Here is a 23,400-nt window from a genome sequence, read left to right as displayed (position 1 = left end):
CACTGTTGTATAGTTATTGCTTAAATCCCTCTCAGTTCATGAGAACAAAAACACAGCAAATATGATAACTTTCTTCAGTGAGTAGTTCTGTAGACTGGCAAAGGATTGAGCTATTAATAGAGGCATACAGCTCAAATACAGAAACACCAAGAGCCAACAATGGCCTTGAAAATGAAAAACACTTCCATTGTGTTCACAGAATTCAGCAGCATGCCCTTGCAACAAAGACAACTGCGTGCTAGGCCTAACTAGCATGGGTGCAGCCAGCACCGTCCCCCTCTTCTTGGCTGTTGTGAAACCACTGTTGAATTCTGGGATTGCCACTACAAAGAGATGGATATACTGGAGCAGTTCCAGCTACTGGAGAGTCACCAGGCTGGTGGCCTCCAGTGCAGGACACATAGAGGCTGAGGGAACTGGGTCTGGCCAGTGTTGAAATAGGAAGGCCAAGGTGAGACTTATGGCCACCTGCAATTACGCCAGAGGGGCTGTAGCATCTCTATCCTCAGAGACTGACAAAAGGCCCTGAGATTTATTTAAGTGGTGGGATCAGAGATTCACAGGCCCCAGCATACACACGTTCTGGAAAACAGTGACTGCAAGTGTCAGGATCTCCTGAAGGATCTTGATACACTCACACACATGTGATCTGGCATTAAAGTTGGAATTTCAAACAGCTTTTGCCAAAACATGTGACAAAAGACTATCACATCATAGCCACTGAAAAGTAAAAGAGAAAGTTCCGTCAGGGATTAGAGCCTGATTAAAAGTAATTATCTATGCAATCCCAAAAGGATCTGCACTGCTCAACATTTAAATTGTTAGGAAAAGATGAGATTATGGAGTTAAAGTTGCCGAGAAATAAATGACTGAGCATAATCAAAACTAAAACTGATTGAAGAGGATATCAGCAGGATTAAACAGTAAACTTGAGGTTCAAGAGTAAAATGACTGTAATATACAGATAAAACAATGAGTTCTGAATGACCACCATGCATTCTCAGTGTCAGTGCAAACAGCTTCTATAAATAGCTGGGGAAAATTTGAAAGCAGTTCCTTGGTGAAACAACGGCGAAAATATTACAGTACTAGAAACTACTATGAGTACTGTGATTGAACCCAGCAGGTAGCTCAGCACCACAAGGTTGTTCACTCACTCCCTTCAACCCCCAATTGAATGGTGGAAATAAAAAAAAACAAACAAACAAACAACCCCACACCCCCCTCCCCCCCCCCCAAAAAAAAAAAAGTAGATCTTATGGGGTGAGATAAAATCTATTTGCAAAGACAAAAGAGAAAAAAATATAATAGTAATTATATACATATATATATACACACACACACAAAAAAAAATCAAGTGATGCACAAGCAGTTGCTCACCACCTGCTGATCGATGCCCAGCATGTACCTGGGCAATAGATGCCCCCCTAGTCAACTCCCCACCATTTTTCATTTTTTCCACATGATGCCATATGTCACGGAATATCTCCTTGGGCAGTTCAGGTCAGCTGTCCTGGTTCTGTCCCCTCAGCTCTTTGTGCCCCCTGGGCCCCTTGGTGGCAGGGCAATAAGGGAATGTGAAAAACTGAAATGTCCCTGGCTACTTATAGAGCTACTCAGCAGTGACTAAAACATCAGTGTGTTATTAGGCTGTTTTTCTTCTAAAACCAAAACACAACATCATACCAGACGTTATGAAGGAAAAGTCAACTCTATCCCAGTTAAAACCAGGAGCAAAATAGTGAGCAATACAGAAAACAACATTATGAACCACAATATGAAATGGATTCTCTATGAGGTTTTAAACGGACTAAGTTCTCAACCTAAAAAAGGGATGAGAGTTGTGAATATCAAGGAAATCAGGCATTCCAAGGAGGTGATAGTGAATGAAGCTTGTTCTTTAGAATTTGAAAGGGGTTTTAATTTATTTAATTTTTTTTTTACTTACTAGATTTGTAGACCTCTTAAGGTTAGCGATCCTCATTTGTGAGTTATTTCTATCATTCCAACATAGCTCTGCCAAAACCCTAACAAATATCCAACAAATTTACAGAAGATATTCTCTGAATTTTTTTCTTCTTAATAACGTTGCAAAAAAAAAAAAAAAGTCTGCATATTCTTTGGATTATTTTGCAGGCTAAAAAAACAAAGATTATAGTAGAGCAAATGTTTTCATCCTACATACAGCTGAAAGATCTTCTGCAGCTATCAAAATCAAGAAGATAAAGAGATTATTTTTATTTCTATACTGGTAAATGTTATTCACTTAAGAAGAATGGGTAGTGTTTTGCCAGTACACAATACTGTATGCTTAGAAAGACAGATCAGTAACAAGACCTTTGCATATACTACTCAATTTTCACTTGTCTTTAACAAACAGTATCGTACGACACTGCATCGTGTACCAAACATCTGTTATCGTATCTGCAGACTTAAAGGCATATATTTTGATCGTAGACAGTATATCTATTTCCATTTACTGTCCACTGAGAACATTTTGTCAACCACATCTGTACAGACAGCGTAACTACCCACATTTAAATTACTGCGATCATTATAGATAATTGTGTCCATGAAACTGTATGTGAGGAAGAAAAAAACAAGCAAACAAAAAACAACCAATGAAACAAAACTTCACAGAGGAAGTGAGGTTCACACATACATGGTTCACTGTCATGCATCAACAGCTTGTAAGATTGGATCTACCGCCAGCTGACCTCTGATTGTGGAAAACAAACCCACTTGAGTTGGATATTTTGCCTGATTTAGAGCATGAAAGTTTTCATACAGAAACAGTTCACCAATTGTAATTATTTCTAAAAAATCCACCAGACAAGTTTATAATAGTCAACAACTAATGCAAGTCTATTATCTCTAGGCAGAATGAAGCTTGCAATTTACATGATGAATTGTTCTCCTAGCGAGAGACCTCCATGCTCTCTCAACCTTCTGGTGACCATTTGGAGATTAAACTGAGATGTGAATGCATCTTCTCCATTATCTCCTGCTGGCACCAGAGCTGAGGTCATGCTACATGGTTCACTAATGAGAAAAATCTAATTCTTTAAGCTAACCAAAGGAATGAAGAGCACAGAATACAGCCTTTTTCTCTGCCAGCAGATGTAACGGGCAGAGGGAGATGATGTGGGTAGTTATAGGAATCAAATAAGTGCTTTGGAATTTGTGGGGTTTTGCTTGTTTGTTTTAGCATTACAAAAGCATCCTCCAAGACAAAAGTAATATCTACAGAAAATTCAAAGAGAATGCAAAAAACAATTTACTTTCACGAGAAAGCTAGTAAAAACTAGAAAATGAAAGCTAGAAATCTGCTTGTTCAGACTTCCTTTCTCATAAAAGGTAATTAATTTTATCAACTGCCTGGCACTTCGACAGTTTGCCTAAGACTAAGAAGGCACAAAACTTGATAAGTTGCTGGGGTTAGAGTGCCCTGCCATCCTCCTTTATTTAGAATTTAAAGTTTCTGAGAGACTAATAACATTGGCATGGTGCCTACTACAATAAGCTGTGAAATGCAGTTACAGCTCCCAGCACTGGCTCTACACACACAGAATTATTTAATTCTTAGAACGAGTCATTAATAAAAGAGACTCAAGTTTCAGTGCACCAATATGGCAAACAAATTTCAAATCCTTAATCAGCTCTTGGACATCCTAACCATCTCGTGCCTGCCATATCACAACCTATTTTGGCCAGGTTATCTTCTAAGCATGAATGTTGCAACATCAACACAAACATTCATTCAATATTGTAACTACTGAGTGGCATTCAAAATATTATTACTGCTAATTCAGTACTTCATTTAAATGATTAATATCAAGCTACCATTTAAAGATTCAAAGCATTCATGAAAAAAGAGTCTTTTTAGATACAACAAATCTACATAGTGCACTGAACACAGGTCAACAGAAAAAAGTACAGGAATGAAACTAGAACAGTGAATTATTCAACAATTTCCTTAAGGGGCTTTACTGGAGCAAGAATATGACAAAAAAATTGTATGCAGGTAGGAACACTAAAGTTCTATAGGAAGATTGCAAGATTGTAAGGAAAATGTGTATATGTGTGAATTTACACACAAACATTAACTACATTTTGTGAGATCTAACTTGCTTTGCAGCGCTATAAATTTATTTAACTGTTCTACTTAAAGAACATCCAAGAGCTGATTTTTTTTCCCTCCAATCTATGCTTATTTTTAGGTAGCAACAACCATTATTTCCCTCCAATCCACAAAACCATGACACAATGTTAGATCTAAACAGGACCATCAGTATTCACAAAGACAAAATTTCAAGGTCCAATTACTTTACGTAAAATGAAAAATAAAAGACAAAAGCTACAGGAAAAACCAAAATTGTTCCTGATGTTAATCTGATGCAGTACTTTAAAGGAACAAAGATGTAGCAGTCACAACATTGTTAATCTGATAAAAGAACGACTTCCATATTGAAAAGTTCAGCTTTTCACCTCTGTTTTAAAAGTAGAGAAGCAACTGTAATATTTATTCTACTATGATGATTAAGGCTTGGATTAAATCTCCCCCCTCCAAATTCTTAAACAAAAAGTTCATCTGCAGTAAGAAATAGAGCTAAAGATAAAAGACTCAAGGTTCAAGTGAACCTAATTCTACAATTAATTTTCCTCCACGATTTAGTAGAAATCAGTACCAATTAAGTTAAAAGGTGCAATCATTTCCTCTCAGAAAATAACAGTTATTTTGTATTAAGGGTTAAAAATATAAGCACAGTCCAGCCTTGGAAACAATTGCCCCATGAAAGTACAACCCATTTAATTGACACAATGGGCATACAGTTTCCTTAAGTATCAAAGTTGCTCTTGACTTGGCTGCTTTCTTTCTTCTTTCAAAGCTGTACAATAGGACAAGTAAACAAATGAGAACAATGAGAAGTAATATTCATCGAGTTCTGGAAGTTGGCAGAAGCAGGTAGAGTTTGCATGTGAGAAACAGTTGGTGTTGAAGTACATTAGGAAAAAAAATACTGAAAAACAGATTTTAAGCCTCTTATTATTTCTTATAATTAACACTGATATCATTGGCCATCCTGGGAAAACATCTAGTATGAATGTAGCGAACATGGCAATGAAACCAATGTCTTACATTCTAAATAGGTCTCTTCAATTGTACTACAGTTGACAGTGTGCCAGCATGACTCGTGTCAAAATACAAAGTGCCTTGCTGGAGAACTGTACTGATGAGGACTGAAATAGAACCAAGCAGTGTGAGCAGCAAAACTATGCACTTAGTACAGATACAAAACCTGCTGAAAAAGAGGGTGATTTCTTTGGACTTTGGAATAGAAACAAAACATATGAACATAGAGTGACTTCCTGATGCTGTCAACAATGACCCATAACCATTTGTCTCGCTATTACTTAATCATTTCTTTGTTTTGACTACAAAAATAAAATGCATAATACAGTATTTTATCTAAAACTTAAAAGTGGAACGGACAAAAAAAATGCAAATGTGGGGAAATGATAAACGTGGCCATCACTACCCATGTGACCACATGACAAATTGCTGCACTGTACATTTAAATTCTTATATATCCACAGCTGTACTAATTCCTTGGCCAATCCCACTAGAGAAAACGTAAACTAAGTACAGTTCTATAATTCCTGTTTCATAAAAGAATAAGCAAACAATATAAATGCAACCTTCTTCCACATAATCTAGTTGTAAGCACGACTTCTGTCACAACATTGATCCTCCACAGGATTTTTTTTAAATGGCACTTTTTGTAAGTGAATGAGGCAATGGCTAGTTCCCTGTTAATTCACTTGAAATGCCCACCACTTTCCCCAGCCCCCCACCTCATCCCCAATCCTTTCAGCACTTTCCAAAACATTCCATTTTTGAAACAGTCTGAAAACTGTTCAAGGCAGCCAGACTTTACGAATGTGTTGGTGATGTGCTAGACAAATGAAAAAATGAAAAGCAAAAGCATATAGACAAGAGATGTTTATTGAAAAAGAAAATAAAATTAAAAGACAAAAATGGGTGGGAAGCACAGCACACAGAACTAAGAATTAAAAAAACATCTTACATTCTGCCTTAATGGCAGCACAGTTAATAGGAACAAAGGGACGTCTCGCTGCCTGCCGCAGCCGAAGGGTATTTTTGCAGACCTGACGGGCAAGTTTTGTCCAGCATGTTGTGTGAAGAAAGAAAGCTTGGCGTGTTTTCACTGCAGACTTTGGACTTCCAGTGTTACGAACCGGAGTTCCTTGTGTGGCCTGCCGGGACATATGAGTTCTAACATGGGATTCCTACAGAAATAAAACAAACAAAAAATCATAACAAATATGAGTTCCACAATCTGAATCTCCCCTACTAGTGACAGGTGTTATCAAAAATACTTACATTTAACAAAAGAATTATCTAGTATTATTTGTTATTTTCATGTCAAGTTGAAAGAACAAGCACCTTTTTTCCCCAAAACAAAGAAAATGAAAAGATATTTTCCTCATAATTACAAAAAAAAAAAAAAATCCAAGAGTTGAATAAATTCACAAAATGAATACAATAGTGTGTAAGCACTATTAAAAAATTGGAGCTTATATATGAAGCTATACAACACAATGGAGAGCTTCACTGTGAATTGACAAGCACTATGCCATTTTAGATGAAATAATGCTTTATAGTTAATATACCAATTGCTTGACAATATGACATTTTTCCACCAAAAATGTATTTAGTGGACACTTGTCCACCTTTCTAAGACTTGGTCAAATAAAGACATATCAGAACTAGCACAATGTTCAGTTGTTCATAAGACAAGAAAAGTTTTATATCATGGTTGAACACATAAATAAAAACACACGCCATTAAGTATTCAAACCACAGTAGTGTTGTGAAGTCGTAACACTTCACTTTAGGAAGGCATATCTACACAATCCTACCTCTGCAGGTTGGCTGGAAGAGAGTTTATCTTCATCTGTCTGTGTGGGCATTTTCAAGCCACCATATTTCTTCCAATAAATCCAGCAAGATGCACACAATCTACACTGCATATTAGGAGGACCCCAAGAGTACCACTGGTGAGATTGTGAAGCTAAGGATGAGAGAACACCACAACATTCAGAACAGTATATCCAAATGCCCTAATACATGGCACTCCCTAAAAGCACTATCAAGATAAATATTTAATCCATTTGATATGGAGAAAATAGTAAATTATTTATTTAAAAGCACCTCAAAACTCCAAAATGAGAATAGGAAAGTATTTCTGAGTTTACTTTGAAACTCAAGACTCACTATCAGAAGAAAGATTTTCTTCCAGAGGACTTTAAAAACAAAACCAACAAATCAAAAAAAACCCAAACAAATAAACAACTCTACTCTTGCTCTCTATGATTTCTCAACATAATGTGGTAAATTGGCTTATTAGGATGTTTGCTACCTAAACAAAAATCAGTGTTCCCACCCTGTTATCTCCATATAACATGAAGCCAGTACTTAGAAGTCAGGAAAAGGGTAAGCACGTCTACTAACTTTTTAGATGTGTGCCCATGTTTTCCCTGCATATGTGGAGTCTCATTTGGAAACATAAATTTCGTCTTTTATTTTGCAATCCAACTTCCACCAGAAAACTACTCTTTAAAACGATAACTTGAATTCAATGACAGACAAAAGTAAATTTAGATTTAGAAGCCTGAAGGTAAAGGAATAACATATCACTCCCGTTACCATCATTCAGTACTTGATTGGTTGGTTGCATACTTACTAAATCTCTCAAGAAAAAATTAATGAAGTGGATGTGAGTATTAACATTTAATTAATTTACTAAAGGCAGTTCTAGTCTGAAGTTATTTCTGCCACACAGTTGATCAAATACTATCCCTTATTTACAGTATGGAAATAAAAATACATAGATTTTGTTTAAGGCATATTAAGATGAGCCAAAACTCTTGAAATATTAAAAAAATTAAACAAAAGATTTTACTTACTATAGCAACTTTCACAAGCCCTCCCTATTAAGGAGGCCTGTGTCTGGTAAGAGGCTCCCATTGCTCCATTGACTGTAGCAGGTTTCCCATTGTTGCTGGATATTTGATTGGGATTTGGTTTATTGCTTTAAAAAGAAGAAAAAAAAAAGTCATTTTTCAGAAATTATTTTCTAACCTGCTAATAAAAATGAAAACAACTTAATTCTGGAATTCTGTCTGGTGACAACATCTGCAAAAATTAACATAAGATTAATTTTTATGTTTCTTCAGTATTTTCAGCACATATTTGTTACATAAAGAGGTGCTTCAGTACCCAAATTTACAGATCTTTATAACATGGTCAAGCCTGCTTAGCAAGCTACTAAAGACAAAGAAAGCCTCAGTGTCAAGCATTGAAAGAAGTCTGACACAGCACAGTCCCCTCTGCAAGGCTTTACAAGATGAGGTTGGTCTTTCTGTGAAATACATAACATGTGAAAGAAGTAGTGTTGCCTGTAATACAGCAATGCTGTCCAGAGTAGAGGACGGCTTCCTGCTGTGTATCTAAAGGAGAAGGATCTAAGTTCCCACTAGCAGCAATATGTTGCAGTCCCATAACCCTGGCAAAGATCTCCCATGCATCAGGTTGTTCTGACTGGGTTGTGTCCTAACCATTCTCATTCCAAGGCCAAAGAACCACTATTGGATTATTTTTTTGTGTGTGATATTTTATTAATATGAAAATTATTTCCCAATGCTTCAGTGACGTGGGACTTGATTCACACCAAATTAACTCAATGAGTTAAGTGCAGTATTTTAAAAGATCCAACTTTGTTAGTGTTATTTGCCCTCTGACAAACTATACTGATAATTCAGTGCAAGGCTGAATTCATTAATTCTTAAGATGATGATCCACTACATTAGGTAGTTTAAAATATATACAGGATTAGCTAAAGCAAAAGTAAGGTCTGTACAGCTATCCTTTATTCTTCACCACTCCTTTATGGTGTACTCCCACCTCCTCCCTTGTTCACTGTATCCAGGAAGAGACTTTCCAATTTTCAAATATCCTTAATTGAGTATCTTCCCAAGGTATTCCAGAGAAGTATACTGAGATAAAGATACAAGGAAGGAATCAGAGGTAGTCAAGTCCTTTTTTACATTACTATCTCTTGCTCAGTTACCTTTTAGAGCAACCATGAATTGAAAGGACTCTTTGGTTACCGAGGACAGAATCATGCTTTTACAGGAAGTACCTTATGCCAAGATCAAAAAGGTATTTAGCTCTAAGAGCCAATGCCACTCAGATTTCAAATACAATACATTTGTCTTGAAATAAAGTGTTAGACCTATGTTTGCTTACAATTGCTTCAGATTGCAGTTATCTAAGACTCAAGTATTCCTGTTCTAACAATTGACTATGGATTTTGTCTTGACATAAAGGTAAAAGATAGTAGTAAAACAGAATGAAGGCAAGTATCTGTAATTCAACAATAGGTTACGTCAAACAACACAGCTAGTCCCTAACAATTTTTCTAAATCAGCTACTTTCCTGACAGAGACAGGGAACATTCAAACAAGACTTTTCAGCATAACCCTCTAGCCTGTAATGTCAAGAAATATCCGCATTGCAAAATTAATGTATGTTATTTTTTTCCCAAAGATGTCATTTATTAGACTTGAGCTGTAGAACTCACAATGCTTTTTCACAAATGATATAAAAAGTCTGAATTTAACAGACTGCTGTTTATATTAAATCCATTTAAGAGAAAAAGTGTATGAAATATGCAAATTAAGATCTATTGTATCCCATTTATACTTGTAATCAGAAAGACGTTTAATCAGAAAGGCTTTTTGAAGTATTTCATCTGGTCTTCTAGTCTTCTGTTACATTAATCCTCGTATTAATGGCTAAATTCACACACAAACTCAATATATCCACAAAAACCTTTAAAGAATGTCATCTGTAATCCGCTCTCATCATAATCTTAAGAAAGTAATAAATATGAAATAGAAATTATATCTTGTATAAGCCACACATTATCCAAAGGAAATCTAGAATCAAGTTAAAACCTAAAGAACTAAAACACAAATCTCTCAGAGGAAAACAGGCTTAAGTAATAAGGACTGATCAAAGGCAAAAGATTTTGGGCCGTGTACTACCTTTAATTTATAGCCAGAACATCTTGCCTCTAACTCAAGAACAGATGATATCAGGAAGATAAAACTGTAACCAAAGTGAATATCTGATTTGATGTGACTACATTAACAGCAGCAGCTATTTTGAAATCCTAAATTTACACAGATACTAAAAGTTGAGCTATGGAGTACTGAAGCAGCTACTCCAGAAAAACTGCTTTTAAATGACAAGACTGCCCTTTCACGTGGAGCAGTTTGTGTATCATTTTATCAACTTCTGCAGAAGTTCTCGCCTTTCCAGAACGGGAAGTTTGGTGATCAAAGATTATGGGCTGAAATAAAGACAAAGAATTTATAGCATTTATAGCATATTTCTGCATTTGTATATACTGCTTGTAGATAAATGCTGAAAGTATTAGGACAATGATGAAAGAAATATCACGTGTGTTGATACACATTACATATTCACCTGTAAGTTATTCAAAAGGGAACTTTATCGTTATACTCACTAGGTGGGGATGTATACTTGTTTCAATTTACTTTCAGCTTCAGCCGCTTTCAGACGTTTCTAGATGAAAAATTAACACATCGAAATACTTTATCTTCAAGTATACAAACTCATAAAACTGCACATAATCCAACCATAAATTATTTGTATTTTATTTTGTAATTCTACAAAAGAATAAGAATAATAATTAAAAAAAAAAGCGTAGAAATCTAGATGATGAAAGTCATTAAAAAAAATAGAGCTGTCTGCTTTTATTACTGGTTTGAAATTACAGCACTTCCTGGCTAAACTCAGAATCAGAATCCTCAGCACATGACAATCGATCCGTAAGAACAACAACTACAGTGTATTAAATTACATCTACAAAAAATGTATGACATTGTAGCTTACCCTCATTGCAGAATAGATAGAAAATGAGAGAATGAGACTGCACATGATGAGTCAAGTCAAGTAACTCAATACTTCATGGATGCTCTATCAGCTCAAGGAAGGTATTTTATAAACAGTATAAGGAAGTGAAACAGGAAAGTCCACCAAGCATCTCCTTTCTTTGTGTCATTAAAATTCTGTCAAAAACACAGCAGTAGCAGGAAAGCTACACTGCTGTAGAGATACCCTGTGATTTTTCCAAGCTATGACTTCCTTCCAACAAACTCAATGAATATTGCAACCAAGGCAGTATTAGAACCTTAACTCCAAGTGGTATTGCTAGTTTATTTAAGTTAGTGTTACTTGTCATGATATGAATGAACTTTTACACATGAAGGTTATCCATGACATATTGCCAAGACACTTACGAAAGATTTATACAGAAGACAATTTTCTCTCAAATGCTTCAACCTCACAGCAATGGCATAAAATCCTTGAAAGTTAACAGAAGATATTTCAGTGTGTTTAAAAACCATGGGTCACATGTCACTGCCTTTTGGGTAAAATCTGGAGTCCCTTGATTTCAGTAAGGGTTTTACCAGTTTTTGCATCTCAAATTTCCATCATGTCAGGCAGCAACCATTCTGTGGTTGCCTGAGAATAGTGAATAAGAGTTTTCTCAGCAACGGCACAAGAAATAGAGTTCAGCTGTCTACTGGATATCTGAAATATTTGTCTCTAATTAAAGTATCAAGGAAAGATATTATTTTCCTGTTCTCTTCTTGTATTCAAGACACTGTGCCTGTTCACACAAAAAATAAAAATGGCCTTGAAAAAAGGTCAATTTTAATAAAGAGGGGAAAAAATGTCTCCGGTATCCTGCAGTAATATGTCAACGCTATCTCCCTGTCTTCCAAGATTCTCCCTTTCTTTTGCAGGTGTTCAAATATCAGTCCTTTTCTCTTAAAGAAGTCAATTCTCTCCTCCACTGAAATCCTATTTTTTGATATCTAATCTTTACAAGGTTTATAATCCGGAAATATACTTCTCACCTTGAGAGAAATATCATCAAAAGACTCTACTCTGGGAGTCTTTTACATGAATCAGGAGGCAAGTTAGAGGTTTTATCAGCTTTCTGGCTGAGTAGCCTGAGTAAGCTTCCTCATACAAACCACTGCTCTTCCATTTCACAAAGTTGCCATCCATGACAACTCTCACTTGCAAAAACTGCATCTTCAAAGAGCAATCTGTGACTGTTGCAAGATTTCTAAGCAGATCGTGCCATCACGCATTAATTCAACTTCAACATTAGAGTACTTTTCATTTTCTTCCAAGATAGGTTGCTTGCAACAATTTTTTTCCCATTCACATATGTCACTTTGTGTTTGGAGCTACAGAAGCGACTTCCACTGACACAATTGGTGCAGCTACAGTCTATCACCAGTACTGATCAACGTTCCACAGGCCAACAGCAAAAATACAAATATGGTCGACATGGGTAAATCAGTTTTTACAAGAGCAAGAAGAAAGAACAACAGCATAACTAAGTTTTACCACACTTTTAATAATGGAAAGGTGGTTTTAAGGAATGCAATTTTAACAACTCCTTCCCTAGTTTATTTACTAAACTGATTCATATATTGCTCTCTGCAAAATAATTCCACAATGCTATTTCAGTATAAACTATATTTTCATGCATTAAAACAATGATTAACATTGTTCCCTACAAGTAATAGAAAGTATCACAGCTTCAAAGCTGGTCAGTCAGCATGAATTCAAGTACCGTAAGAGAAGAAAGGACACAGAAACAAAATCATCAACAGTTAAAATTTGAAATGAACTTTCTGCTTATTGAAATGTAGAAGGCAAAACCTGGGAAACAGAAAAGATTCCAAAATCATGAGAAACGACATGAAGGAAACAAACTTGAGAAGGGAAAGTCTGAAAGTTGAAGCTGGAAGCATTAAAATAACAAGTGCTAGTCTGTAAGGGTAATAAAGGTAATGAAACACTGGAATAACGAAGCAGATCTTTAAGAGGAAAGCCACATGAAAACATTTTAATGAGTGGAATGGGTCATCTAGCTTTCCTCAGTCACTATATAATGTTGTGGAAGGCCAGGATTAGTCTTGCTAAACAGGTTCAGTAAAGATAGAAGACTTCATTATAAATATTTTTCTTTATTTCTAATTTCTATATTATTGCTACCACTCCTAGTACAACCAAAACAACGTCAGGATGAAGTTCTGATCTCTGATCAGGAGGATTACAGGTATGTTTGGTAGCATACAAATGAGAAATCTAGTTTACACTGTTTTTGTTATTGATAATCCTGCATGACTTTGAAAAGATCCTGTTTAAAACATTAAATCTTCTGGTGTCATGCCACATTCTGAGTTAGAACATTACACCTTTATTACACAAGCTCAGTGCATCACATCTTGACTGTCATAGAAACAGAATAAAGAAACCCTACAGTGCTTTAGAAAAGGAGTCCCAAAAGTCTTTTGCCAACTAATCCAGAGCAAATATTTCAAAAAATTTCACAGGAAACATGATCAGCTATGAGAAAAATAGGAATGCTAACAAAACTAAGTTTTCAATTCAATTTATCCTTACTCCAAGCCTCACATTCTCAATAAAATTGTTTTTTATTTGATTCTTCAAGATCCTCCAACAACCATTCAAGAGTTGACAAACAGCACAGCAGAACTCTGCTGGCAACATCGTTTTAAAAGAAATTTGAATAGTGCAAAATATGTACTAAAAAGTGAAACGGAGACAAACTGAAAAGAAAATATGCTTGAATACAGAGCAAGTTATTTTCTTTTTGTATTATTAAGAGAACTAAAATATCTAAGTGATAATTCAAAATTCAATTATATGGCTAAAAAAAAATAAATGAACAGCTTTTTGTACCCCTAACCAATTGATCAACCAAAAAAAAAAAAAAATCCAACCCAGAACACACACACACAAAAAAAAAAACCCAACCAAAATCACACAATAAACTGCAGTAATCATCCTCTGACACATGGCAACAAAAAAACCTGGAACAAGTCCAGACATCCATCTAGCAATACAGCTGTCATCATTCATTAGAGCATAAAATTTATTTTCAACATTCTGTACTTCATGTTTCTACTAAATATACAAGTGAATGAGCTACAAACTGAAACGTTAAATTGTGAATTACAATGGAGTATTTAAAATACTTTGAGCATCTAAATCAAGGAGTAAATAGTGCAATATATAAAAGGCATTAACACTCAAGTTTTACCTAAATCTGTTTCAAATATTGCAGCATAGGTATCCAGCATTATATTATCATTTTTCTCTTCCAGGGGGAGTCAGACATTCATCCATAAGGATGAACTTATTCATTGTGCATGGAATGCTCTCAACTTTGTTTTGATATCTTAGTCATGCCAAAGTAATATTTCAGCATGAAGTGTCAACAAAATGTTCAGAACATTAATAGTCACATTTCATACAATCTGTGTTTCCTTATCCTTTGATTCTTTACACAGTTTCATAGCCTAGAGGATTTGCTCTGTAGCCCATTTTATTTCTCCACACCATAGGAAGATGCAGAAATTATACCGCTACAAATGAGCATACAATCCAAATGGCTTAAAAAGCTCTTCACACCTATATAGTGTACAGTAGGCATTCTAGGATTTGGCAATACACCCTGTGAACAGCACAAAACCACTACTCTGCCTCCTAAAATATTGCCATACGCCTCCTGCCACGTGTTTTTTTAAGAACACAAACGACTTTTTATTCTTTAGCAAGCTGAGATTTTTTTAAAGTGTCAGAATTATTCATGCTGAAATAACCATTAAATTACCTGCTGCACATATCTGTCAGTAGTTTTCCACATGTAGTAATATTCAATGATACTAGTCAGCGACTTCCAAGGGAGCTGAAAAACATATTACAAACTGAAATAGTTCCAAGAAATTGCAGTGTTCACATTTTATTCAACACATGTTAAAATCATGTATAGATTCATGTAGATATCATGTAGAAATTTTAAAATATATATGCATTAAATAAATACCTTAAAATTCCATAAATAAACATACTACTGATAATTACAATCTCTCTTTATAATTAACAAAGAGGCAGAATTGCATCAGTATTAAACTAAACACATCTCATATGGATTTGGATGCTTAAATCAGACAGTTAAACTTAGTGATCAAATCAAAAGCAGGTGCACAAGGAAACACAAAGTTACATCTCTGTTACGAAGCGTGTCAGATTAAGAATGACATCAGGACTAAGATAAATCACCTTGGCATGACTGTGCTGAAGTCTCAATAGTTTTACTCTAAATAAGAAAAAAATCCACTGGCTCTGGTACTTAATTCACAGGTTTATCAAGTCCCACAACAGCTCAGCTGCTCTTATAGTACTGCTGGTTCTGCACCAACCTCTGCGTACTCAACCATTAAGCACCAAACAAAAGGGTGCAAGGGACAAATTTCAATAAGAGTGAAACTGACACAGAGTACTTTGCAAAATTTTCTGAGCAAGATTAGACTAGATGAATATTATTTTTATTACCTTCTTAACAATTTGGGGTGCACATATTTATCAGTAAAGTAAAAATCTACAAACCTAAAATCACAGAATCAGACTAGGTTTATGGGGAAAAAATTAAGCACAGAGCAGCTATTTCTAATTAATACTGAGTTATCTACTTCACAGAAATGCACATTAAATTCTGTCAATTATCTATTACTTAAATTACTAATTCCCATTCAGATTTCATGCGATTTTTATTTATAACCTGGAAATACAGTAGTATTTTGTGCACAGTATTTTATGGAGTCGTGCATGAATGCTAGTAATAATCCGGCTGTGAAAACTTCTCTCTTCAAATTTACACACTCCACATCAGGGGCTTTCTCCACGATAAAAGAATAAGTTCCTGAACCTTTAATGAGTTCTTAAAAGCAGCAGAAGAAAAACCGTATCAAACTGCCTCTGCTAGCGTGCAGGAGCTTACAGTCAGTTTTTAACTCTGCTTGCTTGCAGACACTCAGACTTCAGCTCCCATTTCTACTTTCAGGAGCTGAGATTTGAGTTCAGACTCTGTGGTATCTTCTTTTTCAGTCAATATTTCACAGTGTATAATCTCTGGCCCAGATGATAGCAAGGTTGTTTATTTGCATTTAACTAACAAGTAGCAGTGCAGCAAATACATAAGCTGATGCTGCAAAGAAGCAATAACACAATTCAGTTTACTGAAGTTCTTTCTCTCAAGTAAACATTGCCTTAAGAGAAATCTGCCCAAGAAAAGGCCATTGAGTAGCACACACCTTCGGTGTGAGTTGACAGATGAGCTGCTTCTCAGCATGTCCACATACTTCCTGACATACAGGTGAAACCCCAACTATCTGTTGCTGTGAACTAGTCGATTTTAACTTCTCAATCTCTCTTTTTTTTTTCTCAATATTTATCCTACTAACATATTCATGTCACAGAATATGTTTACCATTTCTCTAAACTTCCATCTGCTACAGCTATGACTGTGACATGAGTATGTTTGTTCACTCAATAGGCAACTGCAATTAATGAAACATAATTAAGGTGGTTGAACTGGATAACCATAATCCTTTCTACACTGAGTCATACATCCAAGGAAACCTGTTTGACACACTGAGTACAAATTGCCTTTAATCTGTTTACTTGCATGCCAAAAAGACAAAACATTGTAGAGGCACAAGAATTTTCCATAATTTGTTCTTAACTGACAGAGAAACCATAGCAGAAAATAATGTACGGTCATTACCAAATTACAAAAAAAAAAACCTAACTGAAAGACATACAAGTGACCATCTCTTCTTGACATTTTTGTAGGACAAAACTTAATGATAAGTTATTAGCAGTATAAAAACAGGAAGAGGTAGTTTTCAATTCCTGAAACCACTCAAATCAGACCAACATGAAAAACATAGGACTAAACTTATTTTAAAATGAACGCGTGAAACTTTAAAACATATTTCCATGATTTTCTGATTCTGGAATCTCGTTCCTGGTTTAAGTTTGATTATCAAGCCATTTCCCGTGTCCTTTGAGATGTAAATATCATACATTTTGTAAAAAACAATGATCATTAAAAACTAAAAATTGACATGCTGTTTAGGAAAATATTTATGTTTGGAGAATATAAAATATTCACTCTTTTCCCATTTTGCTACTGTAATTCAAGTAAACTACATAAATCCAATTAAGTTAAAAATTTTAGGTCAATTAGGATCACATAGCTCCTTAAAGTCAGCAGAACCTCAACAAATGAGCTCCTTTAACAGCTGATGAATCAACAGCAGATGAAAAAGATTATTCAAAGACTAGACAGTAATTTGATAACAAATGAGCTTCTCCTGTCTATTACAAACAATAAAGTCCTTTACACCATTTAATTTATGATAATTATTTTGCTTCCTAATATTTAATGTTTATAGTGCAAAGTTTGAGATGACAGTTTAATGTCAAACAGTGGTGGTTCTTACTAATTGCTGTAAAGTAAATGAGCCTGCCCTTTAGAGAACTGTAATATACGGGCTGCAATTGCATCTTGCATTGTAAACGTGGACCGATGCAGAAGATGACTCCCCTGGGATATAATGACTCAAAGGGGTATGGCATAACACTTCTTCACAGTACTGCAACCACCTCCGTGACACTCTTGCCTGCACAGTGGCGCCACAGTGCTGACTAAGCTGTTTAGGTTTATGTTCTCAGACAACATAGGAATAGATACAAAATGGGTGCTGAAACAAGTTAGCATAGTGTATTAACTTCTTTGTCTAGGCTTCTCCCACATATATAAGACTAATTAACAAGGTATGATAATTGGTAATCAATAAATGTATTCTAATGGATAATTTACCTGCTGAGCACTAGAAATGCACAGCTATCTCAGAGTACAGAAACTTCACATATTATCCATAATCTAAATCTTGAAAGTCTATTTTAGATGGTTACTCAAAAATAAAGGCTTGTTTTTAACACCCTTCAACATCAGAATATTACATAGCAAGCAAAAATACATAACTTTTACATTGGAGAAATTAAGGTATCTCACCAGATTACATGACTGATGCAGTAGAGAGCATCAACAGAATTCAGCTAAATGTAATAACACTAAAATGATACAGTTTCTTTTCCATAAAAAAGAGAAAAAAGACTTAGACTTACTTGCTCACAAGTTGCATTAGTACTCAACTTGTAAACAGCAAATAAAATACTTAGTAGATGCCTTAGCAAAGTACTATGCATTAGGAGACACTTAAGCAGCACATTCAGTTAGACGTCATAGCTACTGAATTACTCTACAATTACATCTGGGGACCCTTTCATCTGCATGATGAATAACAGCTAAATGTAGTTTATATTGATTTAGGTTCTAAAAGTCTATAATACTCCTTTCCCATCATATTTTCTCAAATTTGAGAGCTCTTTTGTCCACAATGCAATTTTCAACTTCCCCCGATAAACACAGTAAATTTTCTCCCTTAAAAATCTAAGAATTAAGCATGCATATATAATACGCATGTTAAAATGTCAGCTCTTCGGAAAAACAATGGCCTTCCCTTCCCACTTTTATTACCTGCTTCATTCTAGCACTGTCTAGCTTAGTGCCTAGCTGTCTTCCCAGTGCCCCACACACTAACTTGATGACTTCTACACTGCACTATACAGTACCTTTTCCTTTCCAAAAGTGATTAGTAATATCTGCAAAGAAAAATAAAGCCTGAATTCTCAGACTGAAATTGCTGTGAAAACATTTAATTCAACTTCAATCTTAAATTCAAACTTTACAGAGTAAAACTTTCCAAAAACACTCAGAGGAGCCCAGCACATAGCTAATAAATTCCACTCAAAATTGTGAAATAGTTCTGAAAATCTTCTGAAGCTTTTACAGATCTTTGTAAAATCCTTGTAAAATTCATGAACAAAACACATTTCTATATGAGATGCCCTATCTGGCCAGAGGATTATCTTCTGCCAACGTCTTTCTGAAAAATTTCACCAAACAAGAAAGAATATTTACTTTCATCTGGATAAAAAGAAATGGTTAATTACATACATTGGCTACAGAAATTTCTCCTCTAACTAATCTTTAAAACCTACAGAAAGCAGTTATGCTCACCCATGTCACAGTAACAAAGTAGTACTCTACTTCAGTACTTACAAAGTCTTGTCGAATATCGTTGAAGTCCTTTCCATATTTTTCCAATGCTTCTTCAAATAAACTAGCTTCTGATGCTGACCATTCCTCCATTTCATCTCTACACAAGACAGGTCCTCCAAGTGGCACCAGAACACTGATGGCACTGCTCAAATCATAGTTATGTTTATGCAATGTATCCATTGCATGAAACTAGGAAGGAGAAGCAGAGAGTGGAGAAAAAAAAAAAGCTTGTTTAATTAGACAGTAGTCCAATTAATATAAATTCAGTTTATTTTCTATATGCTGTGCAACAAGCATCAACTAATGCTAAATTTAGAATGTAATTTGATATCATAGAATTTCCACTGTGAAACACGAGGAAAACAAATTGTTTATTACTTAATTTGGGAAAGGACATCTTAATAAAATGTTTGCTAAAAATAACATCAGTTAATTAGCTCCTGCAAATTACCAGCAACATTTCTGGAGAATCTTTACTTGGTAGAAATTGGTTTCAAGTAACCAAGTAAGGACAACAGACCATACTGACTGAGGAGTAATTTTAATTAGCAAAACTTTTAAATAGCAGCTGAAGAGCTTCTCAGACATACACATGCTAAATATCCTTACTGCTGGAAAAGGGAATAATTTATTGTTTTCATCATCATCATACTGAAAAACAAGTAAGATTCTTGCCCCTTGTAAAACTCTGCAGCTGGGTAAATTAGGTTTTTGGTTTACTTCACTTTCCCTTTAAGTGGAAAAAGAAAACAAACACATTATAGCATTCTTAACTTTACAGGTAACATCAGACACACACAAATTATGGGGAACATGAAAAGTAAGTTGCTACTTCATAGATCAACCTGCACAGAAAAAGAGCAACACACAAGAAGCTTTTCCAGCTCAGCATCCTGAAAGCACCTGTCATCACAATCTTAAATCACTGTGCTGAGGATGGTATAAGAGGTATTAAGAGCAGTACTGTGTGTGATGGCATGCCATTGATCTGCCATATGTTAGGCCCACCACAGCAATAAGCTGTAAGCATAGTATGCAATCTCTCACATAGACCTAAATTCATCTTATGAAAACTGTAACTCTTCAAGAAAGGAACCTTCTTGAATCACGTGTCAGTATAGCACTTATACTGCAATTCCAGTTGAGCTTCTACATACAAAATGCAAATAATGAATTCTCCTTAACTTTTGCTATCTCCTATGAGGTGCTAAGTCTTCCTCCAGCTCTCCACATATCTTTGAAAGCTATCGGGGACAAGATTCTTGAACTGTTTAATCTGTAAGAAGTAACATCACCGTTATCCTACAATAAGTAATTTCACTTACAGTTCAAGTCACGTTCACCAGCCTTGAGAAGAAGCCACTGTAAACATCAAGTATTCTAATAAGGAAATACTGCAGCCTAATGTTTAAAAGCCAAACTCTTCAGATTAGAGAATAAAATTACTGATCTATGGGCTTATCATGTAAGGCAATGAGTAAAGCAAGCTTAAAAATTGAACTCTTACGATATAGGTGTTAAGAAGATTTAAATCTAAACTTAAATCACGGAAAAGCAGTATATCCTGTGAATTTTCCAAGCAGCTACTAAATCCAAATTTTATCATTGATATCAGGGTCCTTAAAAATTGCAATAGAATAAATCCCTGCTCTTGCTTTACATTCATTTTTCCATCTGAAATGAACAACTGATTCGATGAAAGTTTTTTTTTTTTTTTCTCTGATACTGCTGAAATTGACAGAAAAATCTGTGGTTGGAACTATCTTTACTGAGCTGTTCTGCAACACAAGACTGCTGACAAGTTCCTACAGTAACACTCTATCTGCCTTCTGCAGGCCTGTCAGCCCCCACTTCCAGTAGATTCCCACATCACCATGAGTATATTGTGCCAGCAAGATCAAGAACAACCAGAAGACATTATCTGTCCAAGACAAATTCCTGGAGTTTCCCCTTTATATCTCTTTTACCTAGGATGTAAGGATGGCAAGAAACAACTAATGGGTACACAACACCCAAGAAGGAGGCTGGGAAGAGCTGTCAGTCAGTGACTGTCCCAGACAGGACCTGGAAGAACACAAGGACCACCTATACTAAGCAAGCTTGCACTCTCCATCACAACTGAGGGAAGGATTTTGTCTGCACAGATAAAGGGAATTTCAAGTTCAAGGACAGAAAGGAAGAACAGAGCCGGGAAAAAAAGCAGCAACAGAGCATTCTGCAAACAAACTCTAACAGTTCCCAAAACAGCTGAAATTTCAATAATCACTTAAATAAACTAGACTGAACAGCCTCCAAGATAGTACTCAAACTGGAAACTGTATACAGATATATCAACTCAACGATTTTAGACGTGATTATCTTATATGCCACATATACTGAAGTCTAGTAAAATTTAAAAGTCTTGTCATTAAAAACTGGCGCAAAGAGACATCTGTTCTTAGACTTTCAAGAAACATGCAAGAGTAGATGTACTTCTCTATAGTAAAGTAGCATGGGCTCATCAGAACAAGCCCCTCCCACAACCAGTATGCACACTGAATCTGTCAACTTCCTTTGGTTTAAGGGCACTCATCATCATTGTATACACCTTGCAGTGTTTAGAAATTTGAAACAGGAGACCTTCCCAGTTCCCTTTCTTCTCAGAAACAGATTTCATTATAAAACAAAACACAGCGTCTTGGTACACCAGATACATAACCTTCAGCTGTCTTACCAGGGTGTATCATTGTAACATAAAAAATACACTATCATCTAGAATGTTAAACCCACATGGTTCCACATCTTTCATCAAGGTTTTCTAAATAAATTGGTAATTTCCTGCCTTATCTCCTTACCTTCCCTGGATTTTCAAGATAAAAAAAGCTGAAAGTAGCCTCTCATTATTAAGCTCACAAGATCCTAATTGCAAACACCTACTCTGAATTTACTTATGTTTGTAAACTGTGCTATCAGATTGCTTAAAGTCATCTCTAACTGAAACAACTAATTAAAAATACTGGAAGCCCACAGACATGGCATACAGAATCTCCATTAATAAAACCTCAGGTGCAAGGGTTATCCAGCATTAAGAATATCGGCAGTTTAATTGTTTCAGTATTAGGCAACTACATTCCTTCCAAACCATAAATGAGATCCACCACAATTTCTGCAAACGTCTGTACTAACCTTAACTGCTGCTCAAAATATGCTGCTAATTAACATGGGAAAATATGAAAGAATAATTGCTAAAATGACAAATATGTCTTTTCTTAACTTAGAAGGAAGTACATTGCAAAGGAGGGTTTTAAAAAGCTTGTGGGGGTAGGAAAAATGAGAGAGAACAGACAAACACAATAATTAAACCTGGGGAGGCTCCTCTAGTGTCTCATTATAAGATATGCCTTTCATTAAGTGTAATAGAATTTAATGGATCATTTGCAACAGAGAAGCATTTATACAGCACTCAAACGTTAAATGCATCCCTTTATTAGTAGTGCTGCACATTTACTTTCAAACAGAAAGGAACTGCTTTAAGGATTGATCTATTCTCTTAATCACTGAATACAGTAAAGAAGACTGTACATTGAGAGATTTATTACAAATTCTTAATCCAGTGCAATCTTAATAAAATGAAAAATGTCGAACGGAAGAACTGGTATGATGGAATATTTGAAGTATTTAATGTCAACAAAATGAGGTCAGCAAGGTTATATCAGCAAGCATGAAACAAAAAGCAGCATCTCTCCTGATACTGAAAATTTTACCTTTTGCCACTGCCTTTACTACACCACAGTAGTCCAGACTAAGTCACTTTCCTGTTTAATAGCTTTTGAGAGTATATGGTAAAGTGTAAGAAATTTAATATTTTTCTCCTCACACTAATGACTATAATTTACCTTGAATATAAAAAGTGCCCTATTGAATCAGATCAGTCAAACCACATACTGAAGTATTTGGTCCTCGTCAGCAGAACGAGAAAAATATCACTAAGAGAGTAAGTCCTGGGAATTAAAAGTGCTAGATCATCAGCTTTTCTAGGCTCTCATTATCAACATATGGATCCACTGTCTGTAAGTTTTCTAATCACTTTTTACCTGCTAGCATTGCTTGTTCCTTCAAAATCTTGAGGCCCTAAATAGCAGAGGTGCTCTATTGTATAATGCAATACCTCAATTCAAGATTTTCAAGTGATAGTTTCACTGAGTGCTCTCTAGTTCTAACA

The 23,400-nt window shown here is 35.4% G+C and overlaps 1 protein-coding gene across 1 annotated transcript in view; it reads right to left on the bottom strand.

The window, feature by feature from the left end:
* MTA3 (metastasis associated 1 family member 3) overlaps window positions 1-23,400 on the bottom strand; it is a 105,447-nt gene that overhangs the window by 37,367 nt on the left and 44,680 nt on the right. The window contains exons 9-14 of the mRNA XM_065753588.1: window positions 19,200-19,388; window positions 14,841-14,915; window positions 10,620-10,678; window positions 7,993-8,117; window positions 6,946-7,097; window positions 6,090-6,312 (exon numbers count right to left, since the gene is read on the bottom strand). Coding sequence (XP_065609660.1) covers window positions 6,090-6,312; window positions 6,946-7,097; window positions 7,993-8,117; window positions 10,620-10,678; window positions 14,841-14,915; window positions 19,200-19,388 — 823 coding nt within the window. The remainder of the gene's footprint in view (window positions 1-6,089; window positions 6,313-6,945; window positions 7,098-7,992; window positions 8,118-10,619; window positions 10,679-14,840; window positions 14,916-19,199; window positions 19,389-23,400) is intronic.

The sequence above is a fragment of the Cyrtonyx montezumae genome, unplaced genomic scaffold (assembly GCF_038088225.1).
Source record: "Cyrtonyx montezumae isolate F1298 unplaced genomic scaffold, pur_monq_1.0 scaffold_0, whole genome shotgun sequence".
In the NCBI taxonomy this organism is placed as follows: Eukaryota; Metazoa; Chordata; class Aves; order Galliformes; family Odontophoridae; genus Cyrtonyx; species Cyrtonyx montezumae.
Note: the sequence above shows the minus strand (reverse complement) of the source record. Positions and strands in the feature narration are given on the sequence as shown.